General features: G+C 53.2%; 2 protein-coding genes across 2 annotated transcripts; one reads left to right on the forward strand and one right to left on the reverse strand.

The window, feature by feature from the left end:
• Positions 1 to 618: 618 nt before the first annotated feature.
• On the forward strand, positions 619 to 3959 carry TRAPPC2L (trafficking protein particle complex 2-like; the record flags this gene model as incomplete). The annotated part of the gene is made up of 4 exons (XM_008937143.1): positions 619 to 791; positions 2287 to 2374; positions 2546 to 2625; positions 3809 to 3959. Coding segments are annotated over 4 exons (387 nt in total), but the record flags the coding sequence as incomplete, so codon positions are not given.
• Positions 3960 to 7738: 3779 nt separating this feature from the next.
• Positions 7739 to 11398, reverse strand: PABPN1L (poly(A) binding protein, nuclear 1-like (cytoplasmic)). Its single transcript, XM_008937142.1, has 8 exons — positions 11379 to 11398; positions 10334 to 10508; positions 9710 to 9821; positions 9051 to 9115; positions 8457 to 8563; positions 8252 to 8339; positions 8040 to 8167; positions 7739 to 7778 (listed from the first exon to the last, which is right to left on the reverse strand). The coding sequence occupies exons 1-8, from the start codon at positions 11396 to 11398 to the stop codon at positions 7739 to 7741; spliced, it is 735 nt and encodes a 244-aa protein (XP_008935390.1).
• Positions 11399 to 11402: the final 4 nt, after the last annotated feature.

An 11402-nucleotide genomic window follows, 5' to 3' on the forward strand; every position in this document is an offset into this window, starting at 1 on the left:
GGGAACGGGAGGGTCAGGTGGGGCCGTGGGGGGACCAGGGGAGGTTGTAGGGCCTAAGGAAGGGGAGGGAAAAGGGCTGGGCCTCAGGCTGTGGGGCCTGAAGGGGTGTTGTGAGGCCTAAAGGCGGCTCAGGGGAGAGAGGCAGAGTGTGAGATTGTGGGGCCTGAGGAGAGGTGAGAGGAGAGGGGTTGGCTCTAAGGTTGTGGGGCCGGGAGGGTCAGGTGGAGCTGTGGGGCTGGGTGGGATAACGGGAGAGGGGCTGGACCTCAGGTTGCCTTCCCTGAGCAGGAGTGTGGGAGCAGGACTGGGGCTGAGGCTGTGGGCCCTCAAAGAGGGGAGTGGGACTGGGACTGTGGGGCCGGGTAGGGCTGAGGGGAGCAGGGCAGAGCCCTGGGGGAAGCGGGCTGGGCAGGGGTGGGCTGGGACAGCAAGCACAGGGACAGCATGAGGGTGCCCTGCTGTGTCCTGGGGGGGATTTCCCTGGGAAAGAGCTGGGGACAGCTCTGCTGGGGCAAGGGGCAGCAGCAGTTCTTTGGGTGGCAGCACTGCTGTGGCATCAGCCATCACTCCTGCAGCACAGAGGGGCTGCTCCCAGCCACTGTCACTTGCTCCCCTCAGAATTATCCCCTCTACATCCGGAGTGTTCCCACTGAGAACGAGCTGAAGTTCCACTACACCGTGCACACTTCCCTCGACGTCGTGGATGAGAAGATCTCTGCCATGGGCAAAGCCCTTGTAGATCAGAGGGAACTGTACCTCGGGCTCCTCTACCCCACTGAAGACTACAAGGTGTATCCTTCTCATGCCTTTTACAACCCCTATTATGTGTTTTTAGGCTCTTTTTGTGAGGGGCTCTGTGTGGGAAACCTCTATTGGTGCTGTGTTAAAGACATCAGCAGAAAACAGACTTGGGCCCTCACCAGTTTTGTCACGCTGAGGTTCAGGTTTGGTGCCTTGGCCAGTTCAGCAGCTGCTTTGTGGCCCGAGCAGGTGGTGGAAAATTTTACCTTTAGCCTATGTGAGGGGGAGGAATGTGTGAAGAGTGTCTGGTGTGGTGCAGCCAGACTTCACCTTCCATTAACTGGGTGCATAACCCTTTTTAGCTAAAATCACAGAATCATTAAGGTTGGAAAAGACCTCTAAGGTCATCAAGTCCAACCATCAACCCAACACTCCCATGACCACTAAACCATGTCCACAGATGCTACATCCACATGTTTTTTGAACCCCTCCAGGGATGGGGATTCCACCACCCCCCTGGGCAGCCTGATCCAATGCATGGAAAGTGGTTGACAGTGAGTAGAACAAAGCTGAGGCTCTTTAACACCACCAGTGAAGGCAGTAGGAGGATGAAGGTGTCTCTGGTCAAGCACCTGAACCCCAGGGGTGTGGTATGGTTTCTCTAAAATTTGCATTCCACAGCCACAGGTTCCCAATATTTTAAAGTCACAAAAGTTCATCTTTTGAACATACTTTGGCATTTCTCAGAATCCCCCAGATGGAATTTGTCAGCAGATTAGATTTTGCAGAATCCAAGAATAGTTTGGGTGGGAAGGGACCTTTCAAGGTCATCTCACCCAACCCCCCTGCAGGGAGCAGGGACATCCCAACTAGAGCAGGTTGCTCAGAGCATCATCCAACCTCACCTGGGATGGTTCCAGGGATGGGGCAGCGACCACCTCTCTGGGCAGCCTGGGACAGAATCTTCACCACCCTCAGCAGCAAAAATTTCTCCCTTCTCTCTAGTCTAAATCTCCCTCTTTGAGTTTCAAACCATCCCCCCTTGTTCTGTTGCAACATGACCTGCTAAAAACATCATCCCATCTTTCTTCTAGGCCCCTGGTAGTCCTGACAGCCCCCCAGCGGGTCTCCCCAGCTGGAGCCTTCTCCTCTGTGGCTGCCCCAGCCCAACTCTCTCCTGCTGGGCTCCCAGCAGAGGGGTTCCCCCCTCGGGGCATTGCTGGGGCTTCCTCTCAACCCTCTCCAGCAGATCCCTGTTCCCTTTCTGGGTTTTCATAAACTTGTGGTTAACTCCTGAAGTCTCACTCTGGCTGCTGTTAGATCTGCAGGTTTCTGACTGCCTGACCTGCACTTCCCTGAGTGGGTAGCAGGGGGATGACAGGTTTTGGGCTCCCTTGCTTACCTCATCCAGCCCCAGTTCCCTGCTGGGCGCAGCCCGAACGTCGCGTTTCCCCTCGGCTCGTTCCCTGAGCGTGCTCCAGCCTCAGTTTGGTGGCTCTGCCAGGCTCTGGCACGTCAGAAGCAGGTGCCTTGACGTGTGCCCAGGTATGGCTACGTGACAAACTCGAAGGTGAAGTTTGTGATGGTGGTGGACTCCTCCAACACCGCGCTGAGGGACAACGAGATCCGCAGCGTAAGTGCGGCAGGGCCCGCCACAGCTTCCCTCACTGGTGCCTTTGCTCCTTCTTCCCTCACTGGTGCCTTTGCTCCTTCTTCCCTCACTGGTGCCTTTGCTCCTTCTGCTTATTCCCAAAGTGTTGAGAAGGAAAAAAAAAACATTAATTAAACTTCAATCTCTTTTCAGATGTTCCGAAAGCTGCATAATTCCTACACGGATATCATGTGTAACCCTTTTTATAACCCTGGAGACAGGATCCATTCCAGGTGAGTGGGTTGATTGGCCTCAGCTTTGTTTTTCTGGATCTTAAGAGTGTCCACGTGATGTAAGAGGACCAAGAGCATAACCCCTGTGGTTGACCCTTGGAGAGCAGCTGTGTTGTCTTTGGGCCACTGCTGCCTACCAGAGAACTGAAGAGTCTCAGGGGAAGTTATGTTGAACTCTCCCTCCTGCCTCCAAACTGATACTAGAAACACTGACTCCAGAAAATCAGTTCTGAAAATTAGTTCAGAAATTATATTTCTGGGGAGAAAACGTTGCCTGATTCATAGGAAACTATCAAAATAACTGTAGGTAAGTAGAGCAGTTTGAAGAGTGAACAACTGCACTTGCCACAGGCTTATCCCCCTCTCAGCATGGAGAACACCTCCCACATCAGGGGCAGTGCCCCCCTTTCTCATCTGTCCTCTCACAGGAGTTTCTAATACTTGTCATAGTGTTGGGAGTTTCTGTTGCCTGAGCAAGAATGACTTGGCAGTGCTGGGCTAGCAGACTCTGTGAGCTTAAAGGTCTTTTCTAACCAAAACAATTATATAAATTCTTTTACAGTTTGCTCTGAGGCAGGTCTACAGAGAGGATAAGATCTGTCCTTCCTCCAGCTTAATTAGAAGTCATTCTTTACTCAGCAGAGCGTGTTTTAGTTTAAAAGTAAACCCATGTTTGGGGTTGTTGAGCCTGGAGCAGAGGAGGCTCAGGGGAGACCTGGCTCTGCACAGCTCCTGACAGGAGCCTGGAGCCAGGTGGGGGTCGGGCTCTGCTCCCAAGGGACAAGCAACAGGACAAGAGGAGACAGCCTCAAGTTGCCCCAGGGGAGGTTGAGGTTGTCCCTGAGGCACAATTTCTTTCTCTGGAGGGTTGCCCAGGGCTGTGCCAGGCTGCCCAGGGCAGTGGTGGAGTCCCCACCCCTGGAGGGGTTTCCAAGCCGTGGAGATGTGGTGTGAGGGACACAGGGCAGTGGGGACCTGGCAGTGCTGGGGAAGGGTTGGACTCCATGATCTGAAAGGTCTCTTCCAACCCAAACAAGTGTGTGCACCTATGATTCTATGTACTCAGCTCAATTAAACTCCCAGCTCGTTAACCAGGGAGAGGCCTCATTAGCCCTCAGGTGTGGTATCTGCTGTACAGAACTAGCAGCTTCCTCTAACCTTCTGTGCTCATTTCCTTCCCCAGGGCTTTTGATAACATGGTGAACTCCATGATGATGCAGGTGTGCTGAAGCTCTGCCCCCTGAGAACATTCCCCCTGTACAGAAGTGATGTATATATTGTCTGCAGTCTGGGTGATACTTGAAATTTATTCTGTGTAAAATAAACCTGACACCCTCGTGGTTTGTGCCCATTTCTACTCAAGCAAACCCCAGCAGAGTGCAGAAGTTGCTGTTGAGCTTTATGCCTTCAGGAAGGTCAGCTGTGGCCAGAGGCCTGTTCCCTCCAGCTGTGTGCAGCTGTGCTTCTGGGCAGCTCCAGTGGGGCTGGAGAAATTGGGATTTGGGTAAAACCAGCAATTCCTGGGATTAGAGCCAGCACAGCTGCCCAAGAGGAGCTAGCCAGGAGGTTGTTACTGGGGTCAACCTGGATTTCAGTCAGCTGAGAGGCACAGTGACACTGCTCCTCAGAAGTCCTGGTTCCTCACAGCAGGAGGAGCCCAGCAGCAGCACTTCTGCTCTGTGCCAGCCCTGGGCTGCTCAGGTCTGGTCATGCCAACAGGAACAGCACAAGAAACATTGAATTCAAACGTGCTTTGCTCCTTGTCCTGTTTTTCTTCAGCTGGGAACAGTCAGATCTGTACTTACTTGGTTATATCTCAGCAAGAAAACTCTGCAGGTCAGCTACAGGCTCCAGGTCTCTGATCCACTCCATGATTCTCCACAAGCCCAGCCACTGCTCATGGACTTGAGAAAGCTCTGGCAGGCAGCAAAGGGCTGGTCTGAAAGCATCACCTCAAACCTGATCAAGCCCTGCACTTCCCAAGAGACCTTTTCAAGGTCATCTCACCCAACCCCTGCAGGGAGCAGGGACAGCCCCAGCTAGAGCAGGTTGCTCAGAGCCTCAGCCAACCTCACCTGGAATGGTTCCAGGGATGGGGCAGTGACCACCTTGCTGGGCAACCTAGGACAGAATCTTCACCACCCTCAGCAGCAAAAAGAATCTTCACCACCCTCAGCAGCAAAAATTTCTCCCTTCTCTCTAGTCTAAATCTCCCTCTTTTAGTTTCAAACCATCCCCCCTTGTCCTGTTGCAGCATGATCTGCTAAAAACATTGTCCCCATCTTTCTTCTAGTCCCCTTGAAGGTCTCCCAGGAGCCTTCTCTGCAGGCTGCCCCAGCCCAACTCTCTCCCAGCAGAGGGGTTCCCCCCTCAGGTAATTTTTGTGGCTTCCTCTCAACCTGTCCCTGTTCTCTTTCTGGGTTTTTATAAACTGGTTGTTAACTCCTGAAGTCTCAAGGTCAGCTCACACAGGCTGCTGTTAGCAGAGCTCCAGGTTTCTGACTGCAGTCTCCCAAACAAGACTAGATAAGGTGGTTGTATCATTAAAATAGTTCTTGAGAAGAGAGAAACCCTCCCCAAAATAGCTACTGGGAGGCTGCTTCTGAACTTGAAGGCTTGACTTAGTGTGTGAGCCTGACCTGCACTTACCCAAGCTGGCAGCAGTGGGGTAGAAAGGGGATGATAAATTCTTGTAATCTCCTCTTGCTTACCTCATCTAGTCCTAGGAGTTACTAGAAGGCTGCAAGAAGCTCTCCCTGGAGCCTTCTCCAGGCTGAACAACCCCAACTCCCTCAGCCTGGGCAGCCAGCAGAGGGGTTCCTACAAGGGAAGATCTTTGGGTGACTGAGACATGACTGTGATATCTCACTTATCACCCCACTCCCAACAACTCCAGCCCAGGGCAGGGAGCACAGGTAGCACAGCAGGGACAAATCCACATGGAGAGATGAAGACATCAGGATTGTCCAGCTGCCTGGCTCAGCCCAAACTAATCTGTTAGCATCTCCTCCCAGAGCAGCTTCCCACTGCTCTAATTAAAGGCTACCAAATCGATGCCTGTTATTTATAGAGGAGAAAAAAAAAAGGCAAACTAGGCTAGAAAAGCATCCCAGCTTCATCATCACTTGTGCTCACCCTCCAAAGGGCTGTGCAGCTACAGCAGGTTCAGCAGCTACTCAGTGCTTCCCACCCCACCCTCCTCCTGCCCCACAGGCAGCAGTCTGTGCTTCGAGCACCTAATCAGTTAAAAATCCATAAAACAGAGCTAAAAATAACAAGAGAATAGCTGCACAGCTCTGAAGGGTAGAAAGCAGCAGGTCAGTGTGAAGTGTTGGCTCTCAGCAGGCTCACAGCAGATGAAGTTCACACAGCAGGATCATTTATTTTAAAAATAAGTGACATTTACAATACCTTCTCAAGCACAACTTAAACACCTTTAATCAACAACAAGCTGTCAGATAATGGGAGATGAAAGTGTTTGAGCCTCTCCCACCATCTAAACAGGGCACAGCTGCAAGTCCAAAACATTTTCACCTAAAAATCTTCCCTCTTTTCACTCGCAGAGGCAGGAGCTCAGCATTTCCTCTTCCACAAGAGAGTCCAAAACACCCCAAAAAGTCAGTTTTGTTAAAAAAAGTCTCAAGAACTGACTAAATATAAAGTTGAAAGCCCCAGGAATAAGCCAGTTTTATAGTCGATGCCTAAAGGTAGCTCAGATCAAGGCCAGTCCTGGAAGCTGAGTCCACGCTGGGCAAAATGCACAAAAATCAACACAACATGAAGAGTTAAGGCCCCAAGCTTTAAAAAAATGGAGATCTTAAGGGGAAAAAAAAAAATCAGTGGGATTTTTAGCCTGGCAATGCCCCCTGAGCTGTGAAAAGCTGCTTTAGGAGTCAGGCACATCTGTTGCATCTGGGTTAGAGGGATCCTAAACCAAGGATCCTGAAAGATTAGTGTGAGAATTACATAATAAAAGCAGTTTGAATGCAGAACTTCCCCCAGTGACACTGCCTGCCTCTTTAAACACAAAGTTTTTCCTTTAAAAACGAGCTGTTTCAGAGCTCATAAACACAAAATCAGAGGGGAAGTGCCAGGCAGTGCTCCCTTCCCAGCCCCCAGCTTTTGATGCACTTCAGTCCTGACCCTCTAAATTCAGCTGGGCTCAGCCCATCCCCAAACTGGGATCAGGAATGGTGATGGGAGGAATGAGGAAGATCAGACCAGATCTGCAACCTCAGAGATGGGTTTTGTGATACTGCTAATAATAAAAGGATGTGTTGGCAGCACCCTTTGATCCCTGTGGCTCTGGAATAAAAGCAGGAGGGGACAACAAGGGGGTTGTTGACTTATGAAATAAAAGGAGGGAAGGGTTTTGTGACACCCACGTTTTGTTTAACCATCCCAGGCATACAGAGGCTGCCAGAGAAACAGCAACAGATGATTTGCCCCTCCCTTAGATGTCAAACAACAGCAGTGAGCCAAAGAACAGACCCAAACCACACTTATGCTTCATCCTCTTCCCAAGAGCAAGGTCAGAAATCCACCAGGCTGAAGGAGAAGCTCCCCAGCAGCCAGATCTGGAGCTGCTACCCAAGACCTTCTCCACTGATCTGGTGAAGAAAAGTCTTTAGGATTTTCTTAGGAGCAAGAGAAAGCAGCAACCAGCTCTTGTAGGAACATCTGGCAAACCTGAGGGTGCTTCATGGGTCGAGCAGGACAGGTCCACCCTCACCATGGGCTGGAGGGCTTGTGGACACCTAGGAGCCAAACCAAACCCTCCAGCACAGCCCTTTTCTATGGGATGAAGATAAAACCAGTGGTCTGGGAAAGCTCTTCTCTTCCCAGAAGAGGGAATTCTCTGGAATGAATCTTTTCTTGACGAAGGCAATCCCCCAAGGTGAGCCCCTCCCGGGACACTGCAGGGATCTGGCCGATGTGTGGTGGAGCAGATCCAGTCCTCCCTCCCTGCTGCCTCACCAGTAATCCTCACAGCCAGGCAGATGGCATTTTGAAAATTAATCTTTTTTGGCTTGGGTCAGCATATTTTTAAATCTCTCCAGTCCCACCTCCTCGTCGCAGTCCCGTGGGCATCGCCAGGGCAGTCCACTCCTCTCTAGTATGGAAAATACCAAGGCAGCAGCCTTGCCCGACCCCTAAACAAGAACAAAACCAGCATCCTAAAGCACCAGGGCATTGCCAAAAAGCTCAGCTATCACTTCCCCACCCCTCCAAGGGCTGGGATTCAGCCTTCTGCCCCAGCTAGCCTACGCTGAACCCCTAAAAGACAGGGCAGCCCCAAAGCCAGGCACGGCTCAGGGACTGGTCAGGCTAGGAGTGCAATACCCGCTTCCCAGGTCCCTGCAGGGACAGCAGCAGGCTTCCAGGTGTTTCCTGCAGCCTGTAGGTGTGCTCACCTGTACGTCCTCCCTCGCACCCTCGGGTGCTGCCCTCTGTAGTAGCCTCCCCGGGCTTGGAAGTGGCCCCGGTAGCCCCCGCGGTCAGTGCTGCTGATGCCCGGCATGTTGGTCCTCTTGGGCAGCACCTGGAAGGCAAGAGATGGCTCAGCCTGTGCACGTGGGGCTGGGAGGGATGGACGCAGCCCCTCAGGGCCTCATCCAGCTCTTACTTTAATGACTCTGCCTCTGAACACGCTCTCATCCAGCTCCACCGCAGCCTTCACCGAGCTCTTCTCCTCGAATTCAATGTAGGCGTACCTGCAAGAGGACGGGGTGAGCAGAGAGCCCCAGGGACACCTCGCTGCTCCCAAAGCCTTGGGGAGCCCCCAGCAGCACCCTCAGAGCCCAGCACCAGCCCCTGTGCACAGCACTGACCCTTTGGGGTGCCCCGAGAACTTGTCGCAGAGGATGGTCACCCGGTTGATCTGCCCACAGCTGTTGAAGTGAGACTCCAGCTCTTCGGCCGTGCCCCCGTAATCCACCTGCAAAGACAGTCCCAGCCCCTCCAGCACCACCCCCCAGCCCTCCCAGCTTGTGGGGCTGCATTCAGACACCACCACGAGAGGCAAAGGCCCCAGTTGTGAGCTGAACCCACTCACAACTTTGCCACCACAGCTTCACCATCTCCTGAGGCTCAGGAGACCCCTCCAGCTGAATGCCTCAGCCTGGAAACTCAAATCCAAGAGAGAGCTGCCCCCACTTTGAGGGAACAAGCAACACTGCATGACCCTCAGCTCCCAGTGGGGTATTTTGGGGAGCTGAGACTTGAAACATTATCTGCAAGTGGCTGAGGATCACAGGCAGATGCTGAGCCACATTCCCAGTCCAAGCTGGGCAGAGAAGCATTTGGGATGGGACCAGCCAGCCTTTGGTGGGAGGTGGATGGGCCCCCGTGGTAGGGACCTCAGACATAGGTCCAGCTGGGCAAGGGGCAGCAAGGTGGGGTCTACTCCAGGGTCTCCCACTTACGTTGCCCACATAGATGGATCTCTGGTCAACCTCCATCTTCTCCTCATTTGTCTTTGGGAAGAGACCTGCAGAGACAAGGGGTTGTGGTGGACAGTCACAGGAGCCCTCAGCCAGAGGGATGTGTATCTGTGCAGCTCTCCTCCCAGCACGGCCACCAGAGTTAGCACAGGGCAAAGCTCCTCAGGTCCCTGGTCACATCCCAGCATACCCAAATCCCCACACTGCTGCCTCCTCCTCCTTCATCCCCTTGCCTCCCTGTCCTCACAAAATCAACCCCACAGAGTGACTGCTCTATTGGTCACATCCCAGCTCCTGCCTCCTCATGCTGCTGCTGCTGCCTCCTCCTCCTTCAGCCTCTTGTCTCCCTGTCCTCACCAAATCAACCCCACAGAGTGACTGCTCTACTGGGGCTGTTGATGCTAAACTCAATGACTTAATTGAATCTAATTAAATTAATTTACTGCAGCTTGACCTGCAAAGACAGGAGGTAAGAGTGGATATGACCCAAGCCACACCTGGGAGCCCATCCCTCACCCAACCTTACGTGTCCAGCCCTAAGCTTCCTGGAGAGACAGAGCCACTGCTCTGGGCCCTGTTGCCACCCTGTGCCCCAGAGGTGTCCCTGGGAGGGGACAGCAGCACCCAAGGACAGCCCATACCTGCCTCTGAGCTCATGAAAAAGAGGCGGCTCTCAGCTTCCAGCTGCAACTCCTTCAGCCTCTCATCCTCCTTCTCCATCTCCCGCACTCTAGCCTTGATGGCCTCCAGCTCCTGAAACCCAAACCAAGTCTTGTATGAGCAGCACATGAAGCAGGCACCCCAAGCACTGCTCCCCACCCTGGGCTGGGAGGTGCACACCCCACCAACAGTGCCCTCCCTGGCTGGGGACAACAGCCTGTCCCACAAAAAGGGAGCTCAACTCCCAGCTCCACTGAGGAAAAAAAAAAAAACCAGGGGACTGTTTCTTTTCCCATGCTTGTTTTCAAAGCAGAGGTGTCCCAGCAGCACCAGAGCTGCTGGAGGGAACTGGAGATGTAAGCTGGTGACAAACAGGAGCCATTTCCTCTCACCCAGCCAGGCAGACATCCCTGCAGTGAAAGCTAAACAGCGGGAGAGTGACAATTCAATTTCCAGCTTCTCAGCTCAGGGATTTTACCACCAGGGGCCCAAAGAATTATTTTTATTCTTAATTTTTTTGGAAGCGCTTGAAGAGAGGTGTAGAAAATTCCTCATTTCCTTAAAGAAACAGGGAAAATTGATTCCACATTCAGGCAGGCTCTCACTGGGTCGGGCACAGCCAGCTCCTCTGTGCTGTCCCCTTCCAGCTGGCTCAGGTCCAGGTCGTGGTCCTTGGCCTTGCGCAGAGCTGCCATCTCTGCCACCTCCCAGGACGCCTCCGCCGCTGCCAGGGATGACAGGTCCTGCCACCAGATCTCTGAAGTGTCCAGGAAGAGAGGACTGGGTGGGAACAGGGGGTGAAAAGCCATGTAACAACCAAAGAGCCCTTTAACACCGAGCCTGAAGCAGAACGCCCGCCTGGAAAAGGTGTTTAGGGTGCTTCTAGCAGAAGCAGGCCACCAAAGAGGTGACACCAAAGCCATTTGCTCTTAGTGCCACAGCAAGACCCCAGAACTGCAGGGGTGAGGGCTGCTGAATAGTAGAATGGTTTGGGTTGGAAGGGACCTTAAAAATCATCTAGGTCCACAGGCAGGGACACATCCCACTAGAGGAGGCTGCTCAATCCCTTGTCTTGAACACCTCCAGTAAAGGAGTACCCACAGCTCCCCTGGGCAACCTGTGCCAGTGTCTCACCACCCTCAGAGTGAAGAGCCTCCTAATTTCTAATCTAAATCTCCCCTCTTCCCAGTCTGAAGCCATTATTCCTTGTCCTATGACTACAAGCCCTTGAAAAAAGTCCTTCCCCCAGCTTTCCCGTTGGCCTCCTCCAGATACTGGAAGGCTGCAGTGAGGTCTCTCCAGAGCCTTCTCTTCTCCAGGCTGAGCAGAAAGATCTCAGCTTCATACTGAGCCACTTCCCAACTCAAGGCTGCAGATAAGACCCAGAAGCAGCTTCACTTGGGTGAAAAAAAAACTCGGCACAAGTGTGAAGGGGAGGCAGGACCTGTGCTCCAGGGCTGCACAGAGGGAGCTCTGCCCACCCCAGCAAAGTCAAACCCACCCTGTGCCAACCCCGGGCTCCCGCCTGGAGCCCACAGAACGACAAACTCTGTCCCCCAGGAGCAAGAGCCTTCCCCGGCTCCAGCCCTGGGAGCCCCGGTGCCACCACCGAGACCAGCCCCGGCTCCCCCCTGCCCGGCCCGGACCCACCTTGCCCGGCCCGCGAACATGCTG

This window comes from Merops nubicus, unplaced genomic scaffold (genome assembly GCF_000691845.1).
Source record: "Merops nubicus isolate BGI_N331 unplaced genomic scaffold, ASM69184v1 scaffold27993, whole genome shotgun sequence".
Classification (NCBI taxonomy): domain Eukaryota; kingdom Metazoa; phylum Chordata; class Aves; order Coraciiformes; family Meropidae; genus Merops; species Merops nubicus.